This window comes from Cygnus atratus, chromosome 7 (genome assembly GCF_013377495.2).
Source record: "Cygnus atratus isolate AKBS03 ecotype Queensland, Australia chromosome 7, CAtr_DNAZoo_HiC_assembly, whole genome shotgun sequence".
In the NCBI taxonomy this organism is placed as follows: domain Eukaryota; kingdom Metazoa; phylum Chordata; class Aves; order Anseriformes; family Anatidae; genus Cygnus; species Cygnus atratus.
This window is the reverse complement of record NC_066368.1, coordinates 8656137-8675507: the sequence shown is the minus strand read 5'-3', so window position 1 is coordinate 8675507 and position 19371 is coordinate 8656137. Positions and strand designations below refer to the sequence as shown.

Below are 19371 nucleotides of genomic sequence, written 5' to 3'. Positions count from 1 at the left end.
TGCAGGAGGAAAACCCAAAGCACAAGTGGAAGGCTGCATCTTTAGGGTCATTGTTTAGTAGGTGATATCAGTGGTTGGGGGATGATCGGACCAGGTGATCTCGGAGGTCTTTTCCAACTGTAATGATTCTAGGATCTTGCCCTACTTCACTGCTGAACCACAACGCATGGCAAAAGGAGCAAAACACAAAGCACAGCACGAGCCAGATGGAAGGAGGAACAACCCCTGACCCTTTTATGGCACTTTACTCTTGAAACCCCACACAAACCACTACAGGAACCCCACACAGGGAGAACTTCTGAAGTACCAATGAAACCTTCCAAGTCTGTGAGCTCTGCTGACCCATACAATTCTGGAATATTCAAGACACTCAGTTTATGATGAATAAAAAGTTAGATTATTTTTTCCACATTCTCCTGTAAGTTTTAAAATACTAAATCTAGAAAAAATTGCCACTGTCCAGCTGCAACTCTGAAGGAAGGACATCACAAGTGGACTACGAGCTTGTGTAGGAAAATATTTACCACGTTTCAAGCACATAAAGAAATATGGTACCACTGCAGTAATTAAAATATGCTCATAGATATTAGCCATTTATCCTTTTTAAATTTTAAATGATATTCTCAGAAATACAGAAAGCAAGATAACAGCATCTCAACCACGGCACCAGAATTTTATTATAAATCAATCTTGTATTTTGCATAAACATAAAGAGTTAACCAGAGCCTGCCTCTCTGAAACACGAGACTCCAGCAAATGTGCACGGCACATCTAAGTACACAAAACATTTTTGCAATTCATCTCAAACATCAAAACATCTCTCAACAGAAAATAGAAAAAATATTTATAGACATTTTTGGACAGAGATCACTTCAGGTCAAGTCAGAAAGAATCCCTAAGCCTCGATCATCAAATTCTTTTATCAGTTGCTCTGGATTTAGCCAGTGTTACTAAAAGAGAAATAAGACATAGGCTTTTTATAGCAGCTGTCAATTCAAGGATGATCAAAGTTTTATTATTCTTCCTGAGATCAAAGTCCAGCATTTTGGGATTATCCCCAGCTCATGAAGCAGAATAAACAGTTCTGGATAACCACATTATTATATAACAACACTGTCTTCTTGCAGTGAGTTTTATTCCACAGTTTATAAATGAATTGTCTGCTTATCTTTTGTTTTACTATGACAAGAGAAAACCATACAACAGTAGCAAAGGCTGTAGAAACATTAAATCCTGTCCTGAGTGTCTGCATTCGTAGGAAGAGAATATTTACAAGCACAGGTGAGACTAAGATTAAAAAACAAAACTAGGCACAACTCCAGTGAAAGCCAATCAGTTTTACAGCTCTGCTCATTTTAAACCCCCCAAGACATGTGCAGGCTTCCTGCTGTGGAACACAGACACTCACCCACACCTTGGCACAGCCTGCTCATGCATGCACACACTCATAGCACTGGAATAAAGAAAGTCCTTGGCAAAAGAATTAGTATACTTTCATTACAACTTTCATAAATAGGCATAAAATATTACTTCACGGGTAGTACTCAGCACAATTCCTTTTGCAACTAAATCTAATTTTAAAGGTGACATTGGTGGTGTTTAGATTTGTGCTAAGGTCACTATTTGTAACTCAGATGTGCTTTCACTCAAAAAAAAGAAAAAGGTTTTCCTTCCTTCTGTTTTCATTCTGAGAAAAACATTAATTTCCACCTTGCCTACTGACCACAGGCCCACCTACATTCCTGCATCTTCAGAAAAACAACAAATCCCAAATCCATCTCTTCTTTTACACCCTAATTCTATGAAGTTCATGCACCTTACATAGCATCTGTTGGAGCCTGCTCTCCCACAAATGCTGACTCACAAAACCACAAACCTAGGACAGCGGAGAGAGCCAGGACTTGTCATTTACCGCATGTGCAGGCTCTGAGTTAGCTGGAACACCCCTCTCAGGGCTGTGTTACACTATCTTAACTACGATCCTTTACTGTTAACTAAGTTTCAGCTCTTATCTAACCTGGTCTTCTCCCAAAGTTTCTAATGCCAAAAATAAACTGAAACCTTTTATCACTAGTTAAAAGGAAACTGTAATTTGAAAAGCGGTTTTGCTGACTGCTCTGTTGATCAAAGATGCCTCATACAAGCCCGGTGCAATAGAAACAAAATCAGCTCTATAATAACAATAATTAGAGCAGAATCCTTTCATTGAGTGAAATCCCACAGTCCTTACTCATACAAGATTTACACTGGAGGAAACTGTAGTTAAAATGAGAGCACATTAAAAATGACTAAGTTAGGGTCCCAGATATAGCAAAGGGAATGACAAATATTAAAAACAAAAAAATGTTACAGAAATTGTTTCAGCTTGGCACTTCGGAATAAAATATAACAATACATGACCTGTTTGTGCAGTTCCACAAGCAGCATAAAGCATCTTTGTTAGTAAGGAAGCAGTCAACCAAAACTTATGTTACCCTCCAAATGTGCAATGTGATAAGGCCACTCACTTCTCAGGCGTATTTCCAGAAGGATCACTTCTAAGCATGACACCGATAAGTTACCAAGAAAATGTCTCTGTGTGTGAAATAGAAAAAGACCTCTCTCTAGAAAAAGCCATTGACATGGTCAATGAAGAGCACCATTTTTCAGCATACTCCTAAACGAGCTAAGCACTGGCCCTAGGGCTTCAGGGAGGCAGAACCTCACAACTTGCTGAGCAGCCTGGTCTGGTTTTCTTCCAACTCCCTTAAGTTGAAACTGCAGATATTCCACAGGGAGAAAAAAGTACCCTTTGCCCCACCTTTGAGCATGCTGTCTCCTGGACATTCCTGTTCCATGCTTCCCTCCGCAGCACCTCCCAGCCACAGCTGTGCAGAGCCCGTGTCTCCCCAGTACCTCCCAGTGACACCAGCAGCACGGCAGCAAAGCCCCAGTGCCTCCTCTTTGAAGGCAGAGAGCATCCCAGGGTAACAACACACGCTGGCGTATCATACCTTTTTGGACAGCCTTTTTTACTGTGACACAGATCCTCTTCGCACTTTAAAATACAGAGCTTACGTGAACATGTTCATCTTCTTCAGATGTGAAGCACACACAAGCTTTTCTAGCCATGAGGCAGAAACTCCAAGGCCACATAATTACACCATAGCCACGACCACAACAACCACAACCAACAGCACAGGAATCGGCACAGGCTGCAGAGCCTGGGCGCAGGCAGGCGATCAGCACCGCTCCGAGTGTGAGCCCAACTCAGACGTGGGTGCAGAAACAGCAGGCGCTGCACTGGATGTGGCCACGGTTTGTGACTCACATGAAACAAACTGACTCACCGAAGCACTAATTCTAGTTTACAAATGTGGAAAGGAGAACCTAAGGCTCCTCCACCATGGGTGTACCTTACTAAAGCCCATCTGGTCCAGCCTTGTTTACAAATTAAGGATTTCCTTACATTACGTATGGGGCTGGTAAACACACTGAATGCAATGCTCAGTAATGTTTACAGGATTGAGACTGTGACTGGGGTTGGATTTTCTAAAAATGAAATCCTTTCTGAAAACATGCAACAATAAGGGCTGAGGATTTAAAAGAAGAGTCTCTAAAGTATTTTTCTGCTATTACTGTATAGCGCCTACGAGTATTTTGGGGTTGTAACTGAGACCACTTACTTATAAAGACACCATAGCCTAAACAATATGCAATGAAAAAAATTAGGGGCTACTTGCTGGTCTCAGAACTTACAGACCAAGGTCTGCTTTGTATTCTGTTTCCACCTTTATACTGCAGCACTAAGAAATACTACATCAAGCACATGAACTAACCACATGTGGTTTCATTTCCAATTACTTACAGGTTAGGTTAAAAATAATTCAAAATATTCAATTCAAACCCATTATACTAAAAAGAAGGGGAAAAAAATCTCCAAAAGATTATTTTCAGAAACTGCAAAGCACATGAGGTTCCGCTGTTCTTCACTAAAAACTATTTTGCTGGCTTTTCCATCCATAAGCTGATGTTCATTTTCCTTGTGTGCAATTCCTTTCAAAGCTGTGCATCTAAAATAGATTCTACCTCATTGTCCCAGTTTCCTTTTGTTGTTGCCATTAGTCTATGTAACTTTTTCCATGTATTCAGGACTAATTTTCATTAATCTCAGAAGTTAAACAGCCCAGGCTAATCTTTGTTGAGGGGAAAAGAAAGATGGGAAGAAGAGGTGAAGCTTAAAAAGGACCAGCTCAAAAGAAATACTATCTGTTCGGACAGATACCTCATTAAAACACTCTTCTTCCCCACCAAAACAAAACTTCTACCAGGTCTAAAGATTAGGCTGCAGGTAGAGATTCTCATCCACAGACAAGTACAGCTTACAGTGACATTCCAGGTGCTGATCCTGACCTCTTTAAGCCACTACATTGAGGTTCAAGCCCTGAAATGAGTACCTAGAGAAAAAAACCCCACCTAAGTCATTACACAAATTTGGAAGAAATAAGCAGAAGGTATGGATAGGATTAAATAACGGTATGAAATGGGTACACATGGAATTCAGGATGAAAGCTGGGGGGAGAAACAGCCTTGGCTGCAGGCTGGCGCCCTGCAGAGCACAGGCCTGGCAGGCAGGAACGCACCGTGCGGGCAGGACTCCACGCGCGGCCCTGCCTCAGGCACCACTGCAGCGCGCCCAGCCCTGCCAAGAGAGCTCCTGCAGGCTGTGGAGGATCGCAGCGAGGAACATGCTGGAAATCACTGTGACTGGGAGTGTCCACTGCTACTATAATTAACCGCTCAACACACTAAACTTCACTATTTGTGAAATTAAGGAAACGCTCAGCCAGTTTGCACCGCCCCGCTGTCCAGGCCTCTCAGGAGGACACGCAGCCAGCAGGTCGCAAACAGCGGCCAGGAAGGTCGGCACGTGCCTGAAAGGAATGCCTCTGACAACAAGCATTAAAACAGAGCAATATATTTCAACAAGGGCATGGCAGACAACATTGCCACCTCTTAAAAGGCTGGTGCCTTTAGATGGAGCAATATTGCTGTGCTCATCACAGACCACAATAAATGGCCGAGCTGCAGCTCACAGCAGCTAGTTTTTAACCCTGTCGGCATGGACCTCGATCAAAACCACCACTGCCAGCAACAGCAGCCATGGCTACAGCTGTTTGAGGAGAATTAGAAGATTAGGGAAAGAAAAATAAAAGGTACTAGTGGAATATACAGGAGCTCAATATTTATTATGTCAATTTCTCACTGACAAACCTGTGAGACATCAACCAAGTGATCTGCACAGTGTGTACGAGGAAAGAAGTTACCAGAGCAAAACATAACGAGGTGAAGTTTGTCCTCTTCCCATCGAAATCTATTGCCAACCGGTGTAAGTACAAACTAGTAGTCTGAGAACAGGACCTGAAGACAGGAATTCACCTCCTGACCCTGGATCTGAGACTCAGTGCAAAGAAAAACATCACCTCAGTTGCCTCACCTGTAAAACAAGGAAAAAACCTCCCTAACACCAGTGTCGGTGATGGATCTGTCTGTTTGATCTACATTTGTTGCAAAATCAATTCTGAAAAGACAAAGATTGTAGTATGAAATAAATTCCAAACAACCCTACTACGCTGACTGTTGAGTAGGCTAAAAAATGGAAGTACTTGCTCTACAACTCCCACACTTACAGTATCAGAGAGGCACAGAACAACCTGTTAATATTAGACAGCAATAATATTTCTTTAACTCTGGCTTCTGTCAAAACTTAGTGATTATTGTTATGGCACAAAAAAGGCAGAAAAGACACCACTATTGATAAACCTATTTTATGTGCCTTCATTTTGCCTGAAGTTGCCCGCTAGACTAAATATACCTCGTGCTAATTCTTTCAATATTTAGAAAAAAAAAAAAAAAAGCTAAGATCTTATTTGTCCATATGAAAAACTACCATTTGTGCCGGCTTGCTTCAGTGTAACTGCAGATTACTAAAGTTAAAAATAGCCATTTTCCATTAACTTAGACCTTCATGATAACAAGTAGTTTTGACAGTTTTTAAGCAGTTTGAGATAACATGCACAAGTAGGTCATGGTTATACTTGGCTTTAGAAAAATGTCTTTCATCCAGCGAATTTACAGCTCTTTACAAACAAGCCCTTAGGTAAGCAACAACCTATAAGGCTTACTCCAACACCCAAATTCAGTCATGTATGAACCCTAATAGCAGCTACTTAACAACAGCTGAAAGTATAATATGAAGACCTTTGCAAACTGCACAATAGAAAGCATGACTGACGTCAACGGCAGTGATCCCAACAGGCTGCAGAACAGGTCATGAGAGTGCCCTGGGAAGCGCTCCAACTTGACAGGGACGTGGAAAAGGATTTTCAAAGTTCACTTTAGTTTAGCTCCCAGTTCAACCACCAGATTTCCAAAATGATTATTCGTTCACGCTTCTGGGAATACTCATCTATGCTACTTCATCTGGCATTTGGTCAGAACATCAGCTAGAGCTGTACTATGAAGCAAGCTGCAAAGGAAGGTTAGAGACCTCGTGCTTTGGTAACAGGGAGAGGTGAGGGACATTGCAAAGGACATCAACAACATAGTCTGTAAGAGCTGGTAGAAAATAAAGGAGAATTTCAGAAAATTCATCTTAAAGCACAGGTCAGCCATTAGTCCTCACAGCAACCCCTTTGAAAAAATTATCTCCCATTATTTCCATTGTACAAGTAGGGAAGTATAAAACTCTTCACTCTGTTCCATCTACAGAAAAATTACATTATTTTGTATTATTTGCTAGACTTTATGTATTGATTTACAATCTACCATCATGTCATTGGCTATATGGTACTTCTGCTTAAATAGCAAGGAACTAGAGCAGAAGAGTTCAAAGGAATGGTTCAAAATACAGAGGTCCTGATGGATTTCAGGAGTTTCTTCCGTCATCTCTTGCAGTCAGTTCACTAGACCATGCTGCCTCCTGGAGCAAAAGAGATGAACAAAGAGAGCTGCACAAATTGAACACTGATGATATTGTGATGTGTTTTACTATGCCTTGAGTATCTTCTGCAGTTTAGTAATAAAAATGGCACAGGTAAATGTTTAACTCTTCTGCTATTCTTGGTATGCCTGGTGTACAAACAGCAAGCTCCAAATCTGATGCATTCAGAATAATAACGATCACCTTTTGGACAGCTAACACTACATAAAATATTAACAATCAATATTCGCTGAACACGCAGACCTAACGATACCAAGGTTTTAATGAGACTCCTTATGCATGAGGTAATCTGCCAGCATGAAGCAAAGGGTCCTGATCCAACACTCAAACAAAGCCCTGATCCCATAAAGACATATTTCTTACCTGAGCTACATGCTCAGAAGTAACCTCATTAAGATCCGTCATACCACGTTAAGTGTCTAAAAGTAAGTTCATACATAACATTTTATCAGTAGTAGTGTTTAGAACAGTTGACAATAAAAATGTTCTGTACTGCCTTATACACAAATAGCCTTTGGTCAGCACCAAACAACTCGACTATTTACTCCTACAGACATGCTTATTTTCTAAGTAAGTCCATCTGTTAAAATTGAAAAGCAGACATCGATAGAAATTAATATCTTAATCTCTTTTATGAATCTTATTTGCTGTGTCTCTAAACTCCTGTGAGGTCCCTGTCCCTCCAATTAATTACTCTGAAAAAAATGGATGGCAAGGGAAAGGCTGAGAAAGAATTCCCCCTTCATCTCCAGGCAGCTCTCCAGCAGAACCAAGCAGGCATCAAACATCCATGCCATGTCGATGAAATATGAAAGAGGAATGGTGGGGGGTGAAAATAGGAATAGGGCCAGTGGAAATGTTCCCTGGGTTCCCATTCTGTATGTTTCAGGTTTGGTGGAGCAAAACATCTGCAGAGCTGAAATTGCTAGGTATTTCCATCGCTTCCTCAACTCCAGGTAGCCCTGTGAAGACAGCAAATCTAATGCATGTCATAAAGCTTTGCTGAGACCAGGGCTTTCCCCCCAGGTACTAATGCAGCCTTAGCACAGCACTGATGCTAACACAATCAGCGCTCTTCCAGAAATGGATTCTTCGGAGACTGATGCAGACCACTGCTTCCTACAGCAAGAGCTCCACAGTGCCACGAGGAATTACGCTGACCTACCACCATTTATTATTTATACCTGGGATGGGTGCGACGCTGTAGGAACATGGTGCCAGGCACAGAGTGCTGACAACCCTTCAGCAGTCGCACGCTGCCGTCCATGTGCGCGAGGCTCATTCGGACAGCGGGAGGAATCCAGGCAAAGGAAAGCGCTGGTGCACGCCGGGCGGTGTGTAGTACGTGAAGATGCAGAGAAATAAGGGGATGCACAAACAGGGCGTATCCCTGCATTCAGGGGCTTGTTCACACGCCATATATAATTTTCACAAAGTATTTTTTTCATTTCAGAGACAACCGGGGAGTGGTTTTACTGGTATTACCGTGCAGATGATTTTAAGGGGGGGGGGGGGGGGGGGGGAAATAAATAAAAAAGGAGAGAGATGCTTACCGGTATTTCAGCTTTGTTATGACAGCGTTCAGAACATGTTTAACTTTACGCCTCCGGTTCCTCCGCGGGCACGGAGTGCAGCCGCGCAGCCCCGAGGGCAGCGCCCCGCGCCCCGCACCTGCAGCCCCGCAGCCAGCCGCCCACCCCAGCGCCCGCAGGGGGGCTCGGCAGCCTCGGGCCCCCCACCCCGGCACCCAGCGCCCCCTCCCCGAGCCCCTTCGCCGCAGGGCTCCGCGGCGGCCCCCCAAGTCCCCCGGTCCCCCCTCGCCCCCCGCAGACCCACCTCGGGCGGACATGGCCGGGCCGGGCCGGGCCGGGCCGTGCCGAGCCGGGCGGGGCCGCGGCGCTCTCCGCGCTGCGTGCGCCTGTGCGGCTGGGCTCGGCTCGCCTTGGATCGGATTGGATCGAGTCGGATCGCCTGGGATCGGGCTGCCGGGGGCAGGGCGGCGGCTGCGGGGCGGAGCGGGGCGGGCGCAGCGCTGCGGGCCCGGAGGGGCAGCGGGCGCCCCCCCGGCGGGGCCGGGAGCTCCCTGACACGGCGAACGCCCCCCCCCCCCCCCACCTCAGCGCACCGGGAGCCCGCGGGGAAGGGCGGGCCACGGGGACCGCAGCGGTGCGGCCGGACTGAAACGCGAGAGGCGGCTTTGCTCAGCGCCGGCACGGACGGCAAGCAGGACCCGGGGTGTTGGAGCAGCCAGCACGGCGGTGGCAGAGGGGCTGAGTCACGCTCCTCCGCTCTGCTGTGCCACACACAGCGCAGCTGCCTGCTAGCAACAAGCCCCCACGGTTTTCCTATGAAATAAATACAGCTGGTTATCTAGGAGAGGTGCCGGTGCTCGCATCCCTGTCCGCGGATGCCCACAGCGGGCGCACGGCGCGTTCCCCACCGCAGCGCCGAGGTGCAGCCGGCTGGTGGCTGCTTGGCAGCGCCCTTGTGCTGCTCACCCCAGTGCCAGACAGGCAGCGACTGTATATATGTACGTATATATGTGTGTGTACATGTACGTGTATGAGTAAGGGAGCAGGGCAGCAGCAGCGCAACGGGTGAGCACACACGTGCCTTCTCATCAGGTGATGTACGCGCAGACAATGCGCCGGCACAGCTCTTCCTCCCATATCGCGCTCAGCCAGCAATGACTTGTAGTCATATGCACCTCTGTTTGCCCACTGTCACCCGCACTTCAGTTCATACTCCTTAGGTCGTTCTGTCTTCTTGCCCCTTGTTTCTGAATCCTGCAGCAGCAATGAAATAAATCGCAGGTTCACCTCTTTCCCAGCTCCTGTAGTTGCTCAGCTAACATCCACTCAAAAAAGTTCCCTTCCCCGTCTTCTTTTCTGAAATGAGTAATGTTTTCCACTTGGAAACAACTCAGGTTTTCCTTCTTGTACCAAAAGAACCAAGGTTTTCCTCATGTAACATAACAGCATTTTGTGTTTTTAATTGAGTCATTTCCTATGCACTTCCTTCAATGAGTTTCTGACTAGCATTAACAAGGGTTCTGCCGCGTGATACTTAATAGATGGCTTAAGAAAAAAAGGTTCAGGAACATGCAGAAATTAGCTTTTTAATGAAGAATTTCCTTTCTTTATGCTGCTAGGAAGTAAAAGAGAAAGGCATTTGTACCTTGGCTTTCTGTAGAACACAAAGAATTTTTTCCACTTACTGTGCAACACCTCTAAGGCTGAGCAGTTCAACAGACATGTTGATCAGAGAAAGTTAAAATGGATCAGATACAGAACCCATTTATTAAAATTAGCCCTTTAGTTGGGTTTCCTAAGGAATTGAGGATGATAGAATTTCATTTTTCTGTCTGTCCAGCAAATTCGCTTCAAGAACTTCAAGATTTGGATATAGAAAATTTCAATTGAAGTTGACTAAAAGGTAGAACTCAGAAAGAGTTCAAAAACCTTACAAGTTTTGTAGTAATTAGGACCTGCAAAGAGAAATTAAAATGAAGGAAAGCTGCAGTGGGAACTCAACAGTTATCAGTTCTGGAAGCCACGTCTTCATTAGCCACAAGTACCAGCCAGGCAATCTGCATGTGTGCAGCTGAATCAGCTTCTGCAACGGCTGTCTCCTGTCCTGCCAATATTTAGGGAATGTGGAAGGGAGCTGAAGAGAAAGGAGAGGGTGGGAAAGGGCAGTACAGAGAGGAGGGGAGACCTCAAACAAGAGCTACTGAGCCCGACAAGATGGACAAGCCAATCCACGAGTTTGCTGCTGCTGCTTCTGTAAGAGATGGTCATGTACTCTCCTGTGCACTACCTTTTTCCTACTCACCCCAACCCATGTGCTCCTGCTCCCCTCACTGGTCTCACCCCCAGCAAACCACTTTAGCTCATTAATCAGCAAGGAATTGCTCACTTTCTCGTGCTGGTGAGTTTTCTGACTGGAAAAGGAAACAGAAAGATAGACAAAAACAAAAACCTAAGCCTCGGATAAACACTGGAGCTTACAGAAGGCGAGTACAGCAAGAGGTGAGGAAAAACAGGTGAGCATTAGAGGGAAAAGATGGTCTTTTTGAGCAGCAGCAAGCTGTTGAGCTGTTCAGTTGACTGAGCCATTTCCTGACTACTTAAGAAGTCCATTAGGAGCAGTGATTGACATAGTTTTATTTCAGGCACCTACCTGAGGTTTCTGAATTAGTCAGCTGAGAAGCAGGATCCTACCTCCTACATTTTCGTATTGACTATACAGACAGCTTAAGCTTCTAACTCAAATTAGACAGAAAAACAAACAAACACACACACACACACACACACAAATGTCAATGTTTTTTAAAGGTATTTGGGCTTTGAGAGATGCAAACAGGCACCTAGGGATTTTGTAGAGATTTTTTCAAAGTACTTCACCAACCAATTTTAGCAGCCAGGTGTTTTCAAATCCCCTATTGGTATATTCAGATGCTTAAGTGCCCTTGAAGAGCTAAGTATGTTGCTTAAGGTCACAGAGAAAATTATGTCAGAGTAAAGAACAGAATCTGCATCTTTACAGAAAAGTCCCCTAAATACTGGGCTGTATTCTCTGTACAACATACCGTGCTGTCACTTGTGAATATATTCACCTGTGTGAATACATAAAAGATTCTGTTTTTCTATCCATTAAGTAAACAGGGTTTAGACAAACTGAAAACTCTTAAAAGAATGATGTCGTCCAGCTAAGTCAGCGAAGGCTGGATTTATACTTTTGAGTTGTGAAAACATTAATCATTTTTACTGATCTAACCTAGAGCATTGGAGATCTTGGCAGCTAAGAAAAAGCCTCCAAATAAGCCCATTACTAGCTAATCTATATTGCCCTTGCACCAAAATGGCTAAGTACCCTGGAGGAACTTAGGGCACATGGGCCAGAATAAGAAATTCATTTCTGAGGATCAGGTTTGGAAAGATCAGCTAAACGTTGACTAGGATTTACTGCAGAAGAATTTCAGTATCATCTATGTGTGCATCCTTATTGGAAAGATCCCAACAAAGGGCTCGGAGTCAAAAACTTACTCAGGTTTCATCAGGTTCTCACAGACTCACATATGAGGTATGAACCATGAATAACAGCTGTGAATCTTGACTCCTAAATCATTTTTCTTCTGATTTTGTATTCAGTGTATGCCTTCAGGAGATACAGAGACAATCACATAAACTGCCTTTGTTGTTAATTGTAAATGAGAGTTTTTAGATGTGTGTCAAGCAAGGGTGTTATCTCAATGTGTGCCCTACTTTGCCCTTTATCCTAAAGAATTTGCTGTGGCCAAACAGAATTAGATTACGCAATCAGAGCTGATTAAATGTGTAAGCATTTTTACATAGAGTATCTTTTACATTATGCTATCAATGTAAACTGGGACAGATATTTCCTTGGCCAAAGTTCACAGTAGCGAAGATGAGTAACATAACAAGAATAACAAAGAATATTATGAATAAACTAGAATCAAAATTTCTCGGCACTCCTCTACATAAAATTTTAGGAATCAGCAGCAAAAATTCACTGATAATTGCAATGACAATGAGCCAGACTCTGAGAAGTGTATACATTCTACTGTGAACAGCCCTGTTTATGTGGGATAGAAAGTCTGGATGCAAATAAATTCATTATCTAAATCAATGTGAAAGTACATCAGTGAGTAACGTGACAACTGATCATAAGATACACAGGTTTCTTCCTGTACTCCTGGAATTCAGACATTGCTGATGCTCTCTTAATTCCTAAAATGCTATTTTCTTTATCCTTACTTTCTACTCTGACCACTACGTAGCAGGGCCCTCTGGCTGAGGAGTATAGAAGCAGACAGGACTCCCTTCAGCGCACATCAAGATCATTCCTTAATCAGCTGTTGGACACAATTTGATTTGAGAGCCACAAAGTACTGACTCTTTTTCAGGAACTGAAAGCCTTGTCCCTTGTCATTCTATATCAAGATAGCAACCCCTAGTCTCAAACCTGGCACTGATCAGTCCTACAGCTAAAGCACACACCTGTGTGTAGGCACATGCTCTTTGACAAAGTGTCACTGAAATTGTGACGGCTGTTTCACAGGGACTAGGGACACCCTTGGGAGAGAACACATGACAAAACCAGCAAAAGGCACCGTCTTGCTCATCTCAACAGTACCTCGAACAAATCTCACAATCTTCCTGAAGAAATTTGGAATAAAATAAAACACTTTTCTGCTGTTAGTATCAGCCAGTACACCCTGGTGAGTGTATCCTGGATATTTTCTTTCTCCTACCCATTGACATGTACCAATAAACGTATCTGGTTGACATGAGATACAGTCTCAGGCCTAGCTGAATTTTCTGATGTTACTGTATTCTTTCAGCATGCTTTTAAACAAACAAACAAACACAGTTTAATTTAGTCAAGTGGGGGGGGGGTGCTCCCCACTTTTGAATCCGTTTGAGTTTCAGGCTGATGGTAATCCTCCACAGCTCTCATTCGTTTATTCCACGGACAGTGATGCTGATGGACAGAGACGCCAGCAGATGATGGAATTCTCCACCTGAGCACGTTGCTGGAGTGAAATACTAGGTCAGGCTGCCCTCTGCAGGCAGTGATCCAGCAGCAGGATGAATTGCTCTGAAACGGCTCGTGGAAATGGATTGACGTTGTGACAAGATTTTTACTTCTGAACAGAGAATTTCCACGTATGCTGTACATGCGGTGGTGAATATAATAGGGATTGGCTTCCTGTTGCTGGCTGTTACTGCTGGAGAGGCAGAAGGAAATGCAGACTGTGCTGGTCTGATGGCAGCAGTCAAGCACCCCAGGTATGAATATCAGCTCAGTTTGACACCACCTGCAACTTTCCAGGAGACCCAGCAACTGGAGATAACAGCTTCTGAACACAGAACCTGGGAAACGAAATGGATGGAAATGTTTCTCTTGACACAAGAGCTGCCAGGCAGGAATCAAGCGCTCTGGCAGTGCTCAAGGATCTAATCAGGAGCGGGTTCCTTTATATTAGGCATATTACAGACACAGGTCTGCTTACTTCAGCATTTCACAACATGAGGACTGAATGTCAAACTAATCCAAAGAGCCTGAGGCAACAGAACATGGATGAGCAACCGAAACATTTCTGAATGACCTTAGGTCTACTACAGAGTTCATTTTCTTTGCTTGTTGTCAGTAGTGCCTCCAGCTCAGTTCCTTAAAGGCCTCATCCAAGTGCAGATGCTCATTCCTACAGGGCTAATGACTCAGAAGGAATTACAAAGGATCGAGCTGAACGTGCTTACTCTGGAAATGTAGTTTGGCACAGAGTACAGCTTCTGAGCATGAAATTCTAACTGGAAGTGTTCAGATGAATCCATCTACTCTCACCAACAAATAAAATAATGCAATGGTGATGTACATGGTCACTCTTGGGAGTTACTCAGGAACCTTGCAAGAATTCAGCTGGGGTTCCCAAGAAGGGCCTGTCTTTCAACAAAAGCCTCTCCCTAAATTCATTGGGGTTTAGTTGATGGAGAAATGCAAAGATCATGTGGGATGTGATGGCTGCAGAGATAAATCAATGTCTGAGTAAACTCAGACTAGTCCTGTAGCTTCAAACATCATTTGAAAACCAAACTGGACAAATGAACTGCTAAAATCCAAGTAAACATACAGCAGCTAAGCCCAGAAATAACGTTACTGGTTGGTGTATTAATTCATCCTACAGAGGGTACCCAGGGATATTTTTTCCCAAAAAAAGATACAAAGATTCTCTCTAAACCTTGTTGCTGTGTTTCTGACAGAAACGTGCAAAACAGATGAAACCAGGTCACTCGTGCCCTCTTCTACTGGACACAACTTCCTATCAAGTCATGAAATAAACCCACGGGAGTTACTGGTCATTTCCCTGGCTGTAACAAAACAGGTAAATGACAAATGTCCAGGGATTTTCTCCATGGATAGCGAACACTAGAGAGCTTTGTGACACAAATAATTGGGTCTTTCTAGATAAATGTTCTATCAATAATGATTTAAAACTAATTATGAAGCCACTACTGAGTGCCTCACATAATAAATGTTAGACAGTTGCTTCAAAATTAAGACATTTTACAATGCCAACATTTAATATCAAACTCCATGGAAGATTTCAGTTATGCCTCAGGACAAAGATATCTGAACTGATACTCCAACAAAAACTTAACTCTTAATTGTAGACTAATGTAAAAGAGAGATATGTTGAAAGTTTCTGAATATGCATAGTAGTGTGCCTGAACTATTTTGCATAGCTCATATTTACTATCTAGATAAGCTTTTGCATATGATCAAACAGATTATCTTGATAAAATTTTAGGGATTAACAGATTATAACCCTAAATCCAAAAATATAAGTAACAATGAAATCTTATTATGCATTAGAAAACAAACACATGCAGTCAGAGCTGATCTAAAAACTACTAAGAAACCTCTTAGCCGAGCCAGGACTAAGCACCTAAATTGTCCCCTGAAGTACATGCAGATTCTAGTGTCTAGACTTTCCTTTCTGCAAGTACACAGACAAATGATTGAGAGAGCCAATGTATCGCAGCTGGGCTGCTCAATTCTTTTTTTTTCCAATATTTTGGGGCAAATTCCACTTTTATTTCTATCACATTCAGACTCTTGCAGTCATTACAGTTGTAATACAGCACAAATCTGGAAATTTATTTTTAATCCCTCTGCTCCAGCTTCCAGTACCATATGAACAAGTAAACTCTTGGTCCTGTTAATCTGCAGAATTCAGTGAAATTGGCTAAACTCTAACTGATCACATTCAAGAGCATTTTATCTGGTTTCAGTAATTTATTACATGCTAATGCTTGCAGACATCATATGGCAGAACGTTCATATATTTACTTATAGGGGAAAACTCAGATTATAAGGAGGCTTGGCGTGGAATAGAAACTTATTGGAGAAAAACATGATGTGTTTGGAAAATTCATGTCGCATTTCATCAGCAATGTGTACTTCTGACCTCCTTGTAGTCTCCTTTATAACCCGTTATGCAAGCTAGAGCTGTGTTGTATAAACAGTGTAACGGAGGCACAAATATAAGAAATACCCTACTGGGCATGCATATTTGTCCATCCAGCCCAGTATCCCGTCTTCAACAGCTGCAACGAGGGACGGTGTAAAGAGACTCGCAGATGTGACTGGCAATCGATTAGACAATAGACTAATGACTAGGAAGTTTGTAGCCCACCAGAAGACAGGTGGATGCCTCTACAGAAGAAATAGATATGCAGAACTGCAAGAGGATGTGCAGGCCAGGGAACATCTGAAATAGGATTTGAAGAAATAGTGCGTGAGCTGATTACATGGTGCTATTAGCAAAGCAGCAAGGAGGGAGATGTTACATGCATCTTGAAGCACCAACAACCAGAAAATTCATGATGGAAAATGACAGCTAATAGGAGCGTGTGCGATACAACATATACAAAACTGATTAAACTTGGAAGAAACATGGTTTGGACTTCAATCTCAGTGCGCGCTATTTGGTATCCAACACAAAAAATGCTTGCTTTCTACCATAAAGGCTGAAATGAGAAGGGTACAGAGATAATTCAAACTTCTCTTTAGCCTTCCCCAGAAGCAGAGATCATATCAAGCCTCTACCTTTTCATTCTTTATTTCATGCAAGCAGTCCCTGAAAACATAGATGTCACTCTGGTTATTATAAACACAATAGGATGCAAACGTATTCTGCATAGCTCTACCATCATGTTTTCATTCTGGGCTGCAAAACTTTACCTTCCAAATCCTGAACCTCTCTGACGCAAAAGTCCAGACTGCAGGAAGTACTTTTGTAATGTAGACAAATATATCCATTAGAGACTGCCTGATGCCATCAATCTAAAGAGCACAGATTTCCAGATAGAAAGGCTAGCACATTATCTCGCTGTCTCACTCCACTTAAATTGATTTAATCTTGACAATTTCATTAATTTGCAAGAGAGAGAAGTTAGTTCCCAAAAGCTTCATCAATTAAAATAGCCTCACTTTCGAGAAGTGTATTAACTGACCCTCAGGCAAAACACTAACGTACTGCATGCGGCACCCACAAAAAAAATCCTACTTTAAAAACAAACAAACCAAAAAACAACAGCAGAGCTCTACACTTAATGAGTATTAAAATAGTAATACTTGTGTTTATTTCAGTGGAAAGAACATCAGGCATAAGCAGGTGAGGTTGTATACATGTATACAACATGGCATTGGTAGCCTGTCCATAACTGACTCATCTCCAATTGAATCACTTCCAGAGAACAAGAAGTATCCAAACAGAATGTAACCCCAGCAGAGTTCTTTTGCACTGATATTGGTGAACTCATTTTGCCATTAGTTCTCCAGTGATTTGCATAGAAATACTGGTCTGTGAGTATTTGTATAATATTCCCAGCAGTGAGAAATACCTCCATATACCTAAGAATTTTGAGACTTCTTTAGAAAAGCATAAAAAAACCCCACCATATTTACAATTTGCAACATATATATGCACCATTGACTGGATTCTGCACTACAAATTCAAGCTCAATATATTAGTAAAGTAAACGCAGGGTTATTTGCAGTGATTCAATTTATGTTTAATAGGCCTTGGGATAATCATGCAATTGTGGTGTTTTCTTTGTTTTCCTTACCGCAAGGCATTTCATATTGAAGAGTCCTAATAAGAAGTCACCTTTACAACCAAAAACTGAATGCCAAACACACTGAAATGTTTTGTTTAAAACAAAACAAAACAAACAAAAAACCCAACCCTGTTTTTACGTACATCTGGCATTCTTAGAATAAGAGGCCCTCAAGCATTAAAAAACCATTGTCTCACCATCTGTGAAGAGGTGACTTGTGATTTCATAAATTGTGAACTACATTTAGTAATACTCTCTGTTATAAAACTGTCAGCTTTTATATCTTCATGATACTTTACTGTTTCTTCATTCATTTTGCTTCCCAGAGACGCCCAAAAAACATTTTTGCAAAAACAAATGGGTTGCAAAGAGCATTTGAAATTACCATGTTCTCTTAGACACCTTAATCAAGCATAAGTGCCTTAAATCCACATTTTCTTCACAAACTATGCAGGCTCCAAATAGGGAATCTATAATGAGAGAATGGGAGGGTCACCAGTAACATGGTAAACATCCCCACATATATGGGAGAAAAGCTATACCACTACTCAGTCCACTTTCTGACAACATATTTGCATTCAAACCTACAACTCATCATTTATTTTCTTTAATGAAAGCAGAGCTTAATCCTGCAATATAAACCACATAAGCAGGGTGGATGTATCCTCTGAACCGTACTTACAGTATGAAAATGCTAATACATATATATAATAAATTAATAATAATAAATATTAGGCATAATCAGTGTGTATTGTAAAACCATAGCAAATACCACTTAAATGCATCTAGGTTTGCCTCCTAGAGTATTCTTAAAAAATCTAAGAAAACTTTTTATCTTATATCGTACAGTATAAAAACATTTCTAATGCAACACACATCTAGTTGCTAATTACCTAAACACAGAGATAGGACAGACATTTCATCATATGACTACTCACATAGAAAATTTATATTTCCTAAGAGTATCTACAGAATATAACTTGACAAACCCACAATAAGCAAAATTGTTTAAAAAACATATTCACCTTCTAAAATTATGTTATGTGATATATATAGGTTTTGAGAAGGAAATACCTAGCTCTGGTCCTTAGCCACTTCAGCAAAGGTGTTCACGTACAAATGGTATTTATACAGTACTTGGACTGCATCTCTCCAGGCCTGCAAAGCAGTAACAACAATTAGTACAGCAGAATCATTAGTAAAACTTCATCACAAAATCGGTCATAGACGAACTTCACAAATGACACAATATAAAATACAGCAGTTACATAGTAGTTTTGTGTCGTCTTTTGATTCATCTCTCTTTACTTACTCCTAACATATGAAAATTGGTGCTCGTTAGTCTCCAGAAATTAATGGGAAAGTTTTTCCCCATTTGGAACGACAGGTGCCAGCCACGTCACCTTCCCAACATTTCATTCTGCTCTCCCAGTACCAAACTAGTCCTGTTCCCTTACTTCCATTTGGCCAGTGCCCAAACACTATCCTGTGAGCTCTAGCTGTTCCCAAACCATCACACTGCCCACCAGCTGCTCGTGTAACCTCTGCCTGTCTACCTTACCTCTGCTGTTCCTGCAGCAAGGGAAAATGGGAAGGGTGGTCTTTTTCCTCTGAAGTATTGGGCTTGGAAGTGAAGTAAAGCTCCCTTGGCCTTGTTCAAAGGGAGGAGGATGCGTACCATCAGTATTCGGGGGGGGGGGGGGTGGAAAAGCAGCAGTGAAACAGGTAAGATACATGGTG

The 19371-nt window shown here is 42.4% G+C and overlaps 1 protein-coding gene and 2 long non-coding RNA genes across 5 annotated transcripts in view; all 3 read right to left on the bottom strand.

Moving 5' to 3' along the window:
• Positions 1-8960, bottom strand: part of ABLIM1 (actin binding LIM protein 1) — a 189900-nt gene extending 180940 nt beyond the window's left edge. For 2 of the 3 annotated variants that reach the window (XR_007708547.1, XM_050711882.1), the window contains exon 1: positions 8819-8925. Coding sequence is in view for 1 of the 3 variants with exons in the window: in XM_050711882.1 (XP_050567839.1) it covers positions 8819-8831 (13 nt within the window). In the remaining 2 variants the exon portion in view is untranslated. Of the gene's footprint in view, positions 1-8818 lie in introns of all 3 variants that reach the window. The other variant, XR_007708546.1, reaches the window with a different exon arrangement.
• Positions 5302-8301, bottom strand: LOC126913368 (uncharacterized). The gene is made up of 3 exons (XR_007708549.1): positions 8167-8301; positions 7346-7401; positions 5302-6961 (listed from the first exon to the last, which is right to left on the bottom strand). It is a non-coding gene; the product is annotated as an uncharacterized LOC126913368 (long non-coding RNA).
• Positions 8961-16506: 7546 nt separating the features above from the next.
• Positions 16507-19332, bottom strand: LOC118248629 (uncharacterized). The gene is made up of 3 exons (XR_004778807.2): positions 19193-19332; positions 18706-18789; positions 16507-18101 (listed from the first exon to the last, which is right to left on the bottom strand). It is a non-coding gene; the product is annotated as an uncharacterized LOC118248629 (long non-coding RNA).
• Positions 19333-19371: the final 39 nt, after the last annotated feature.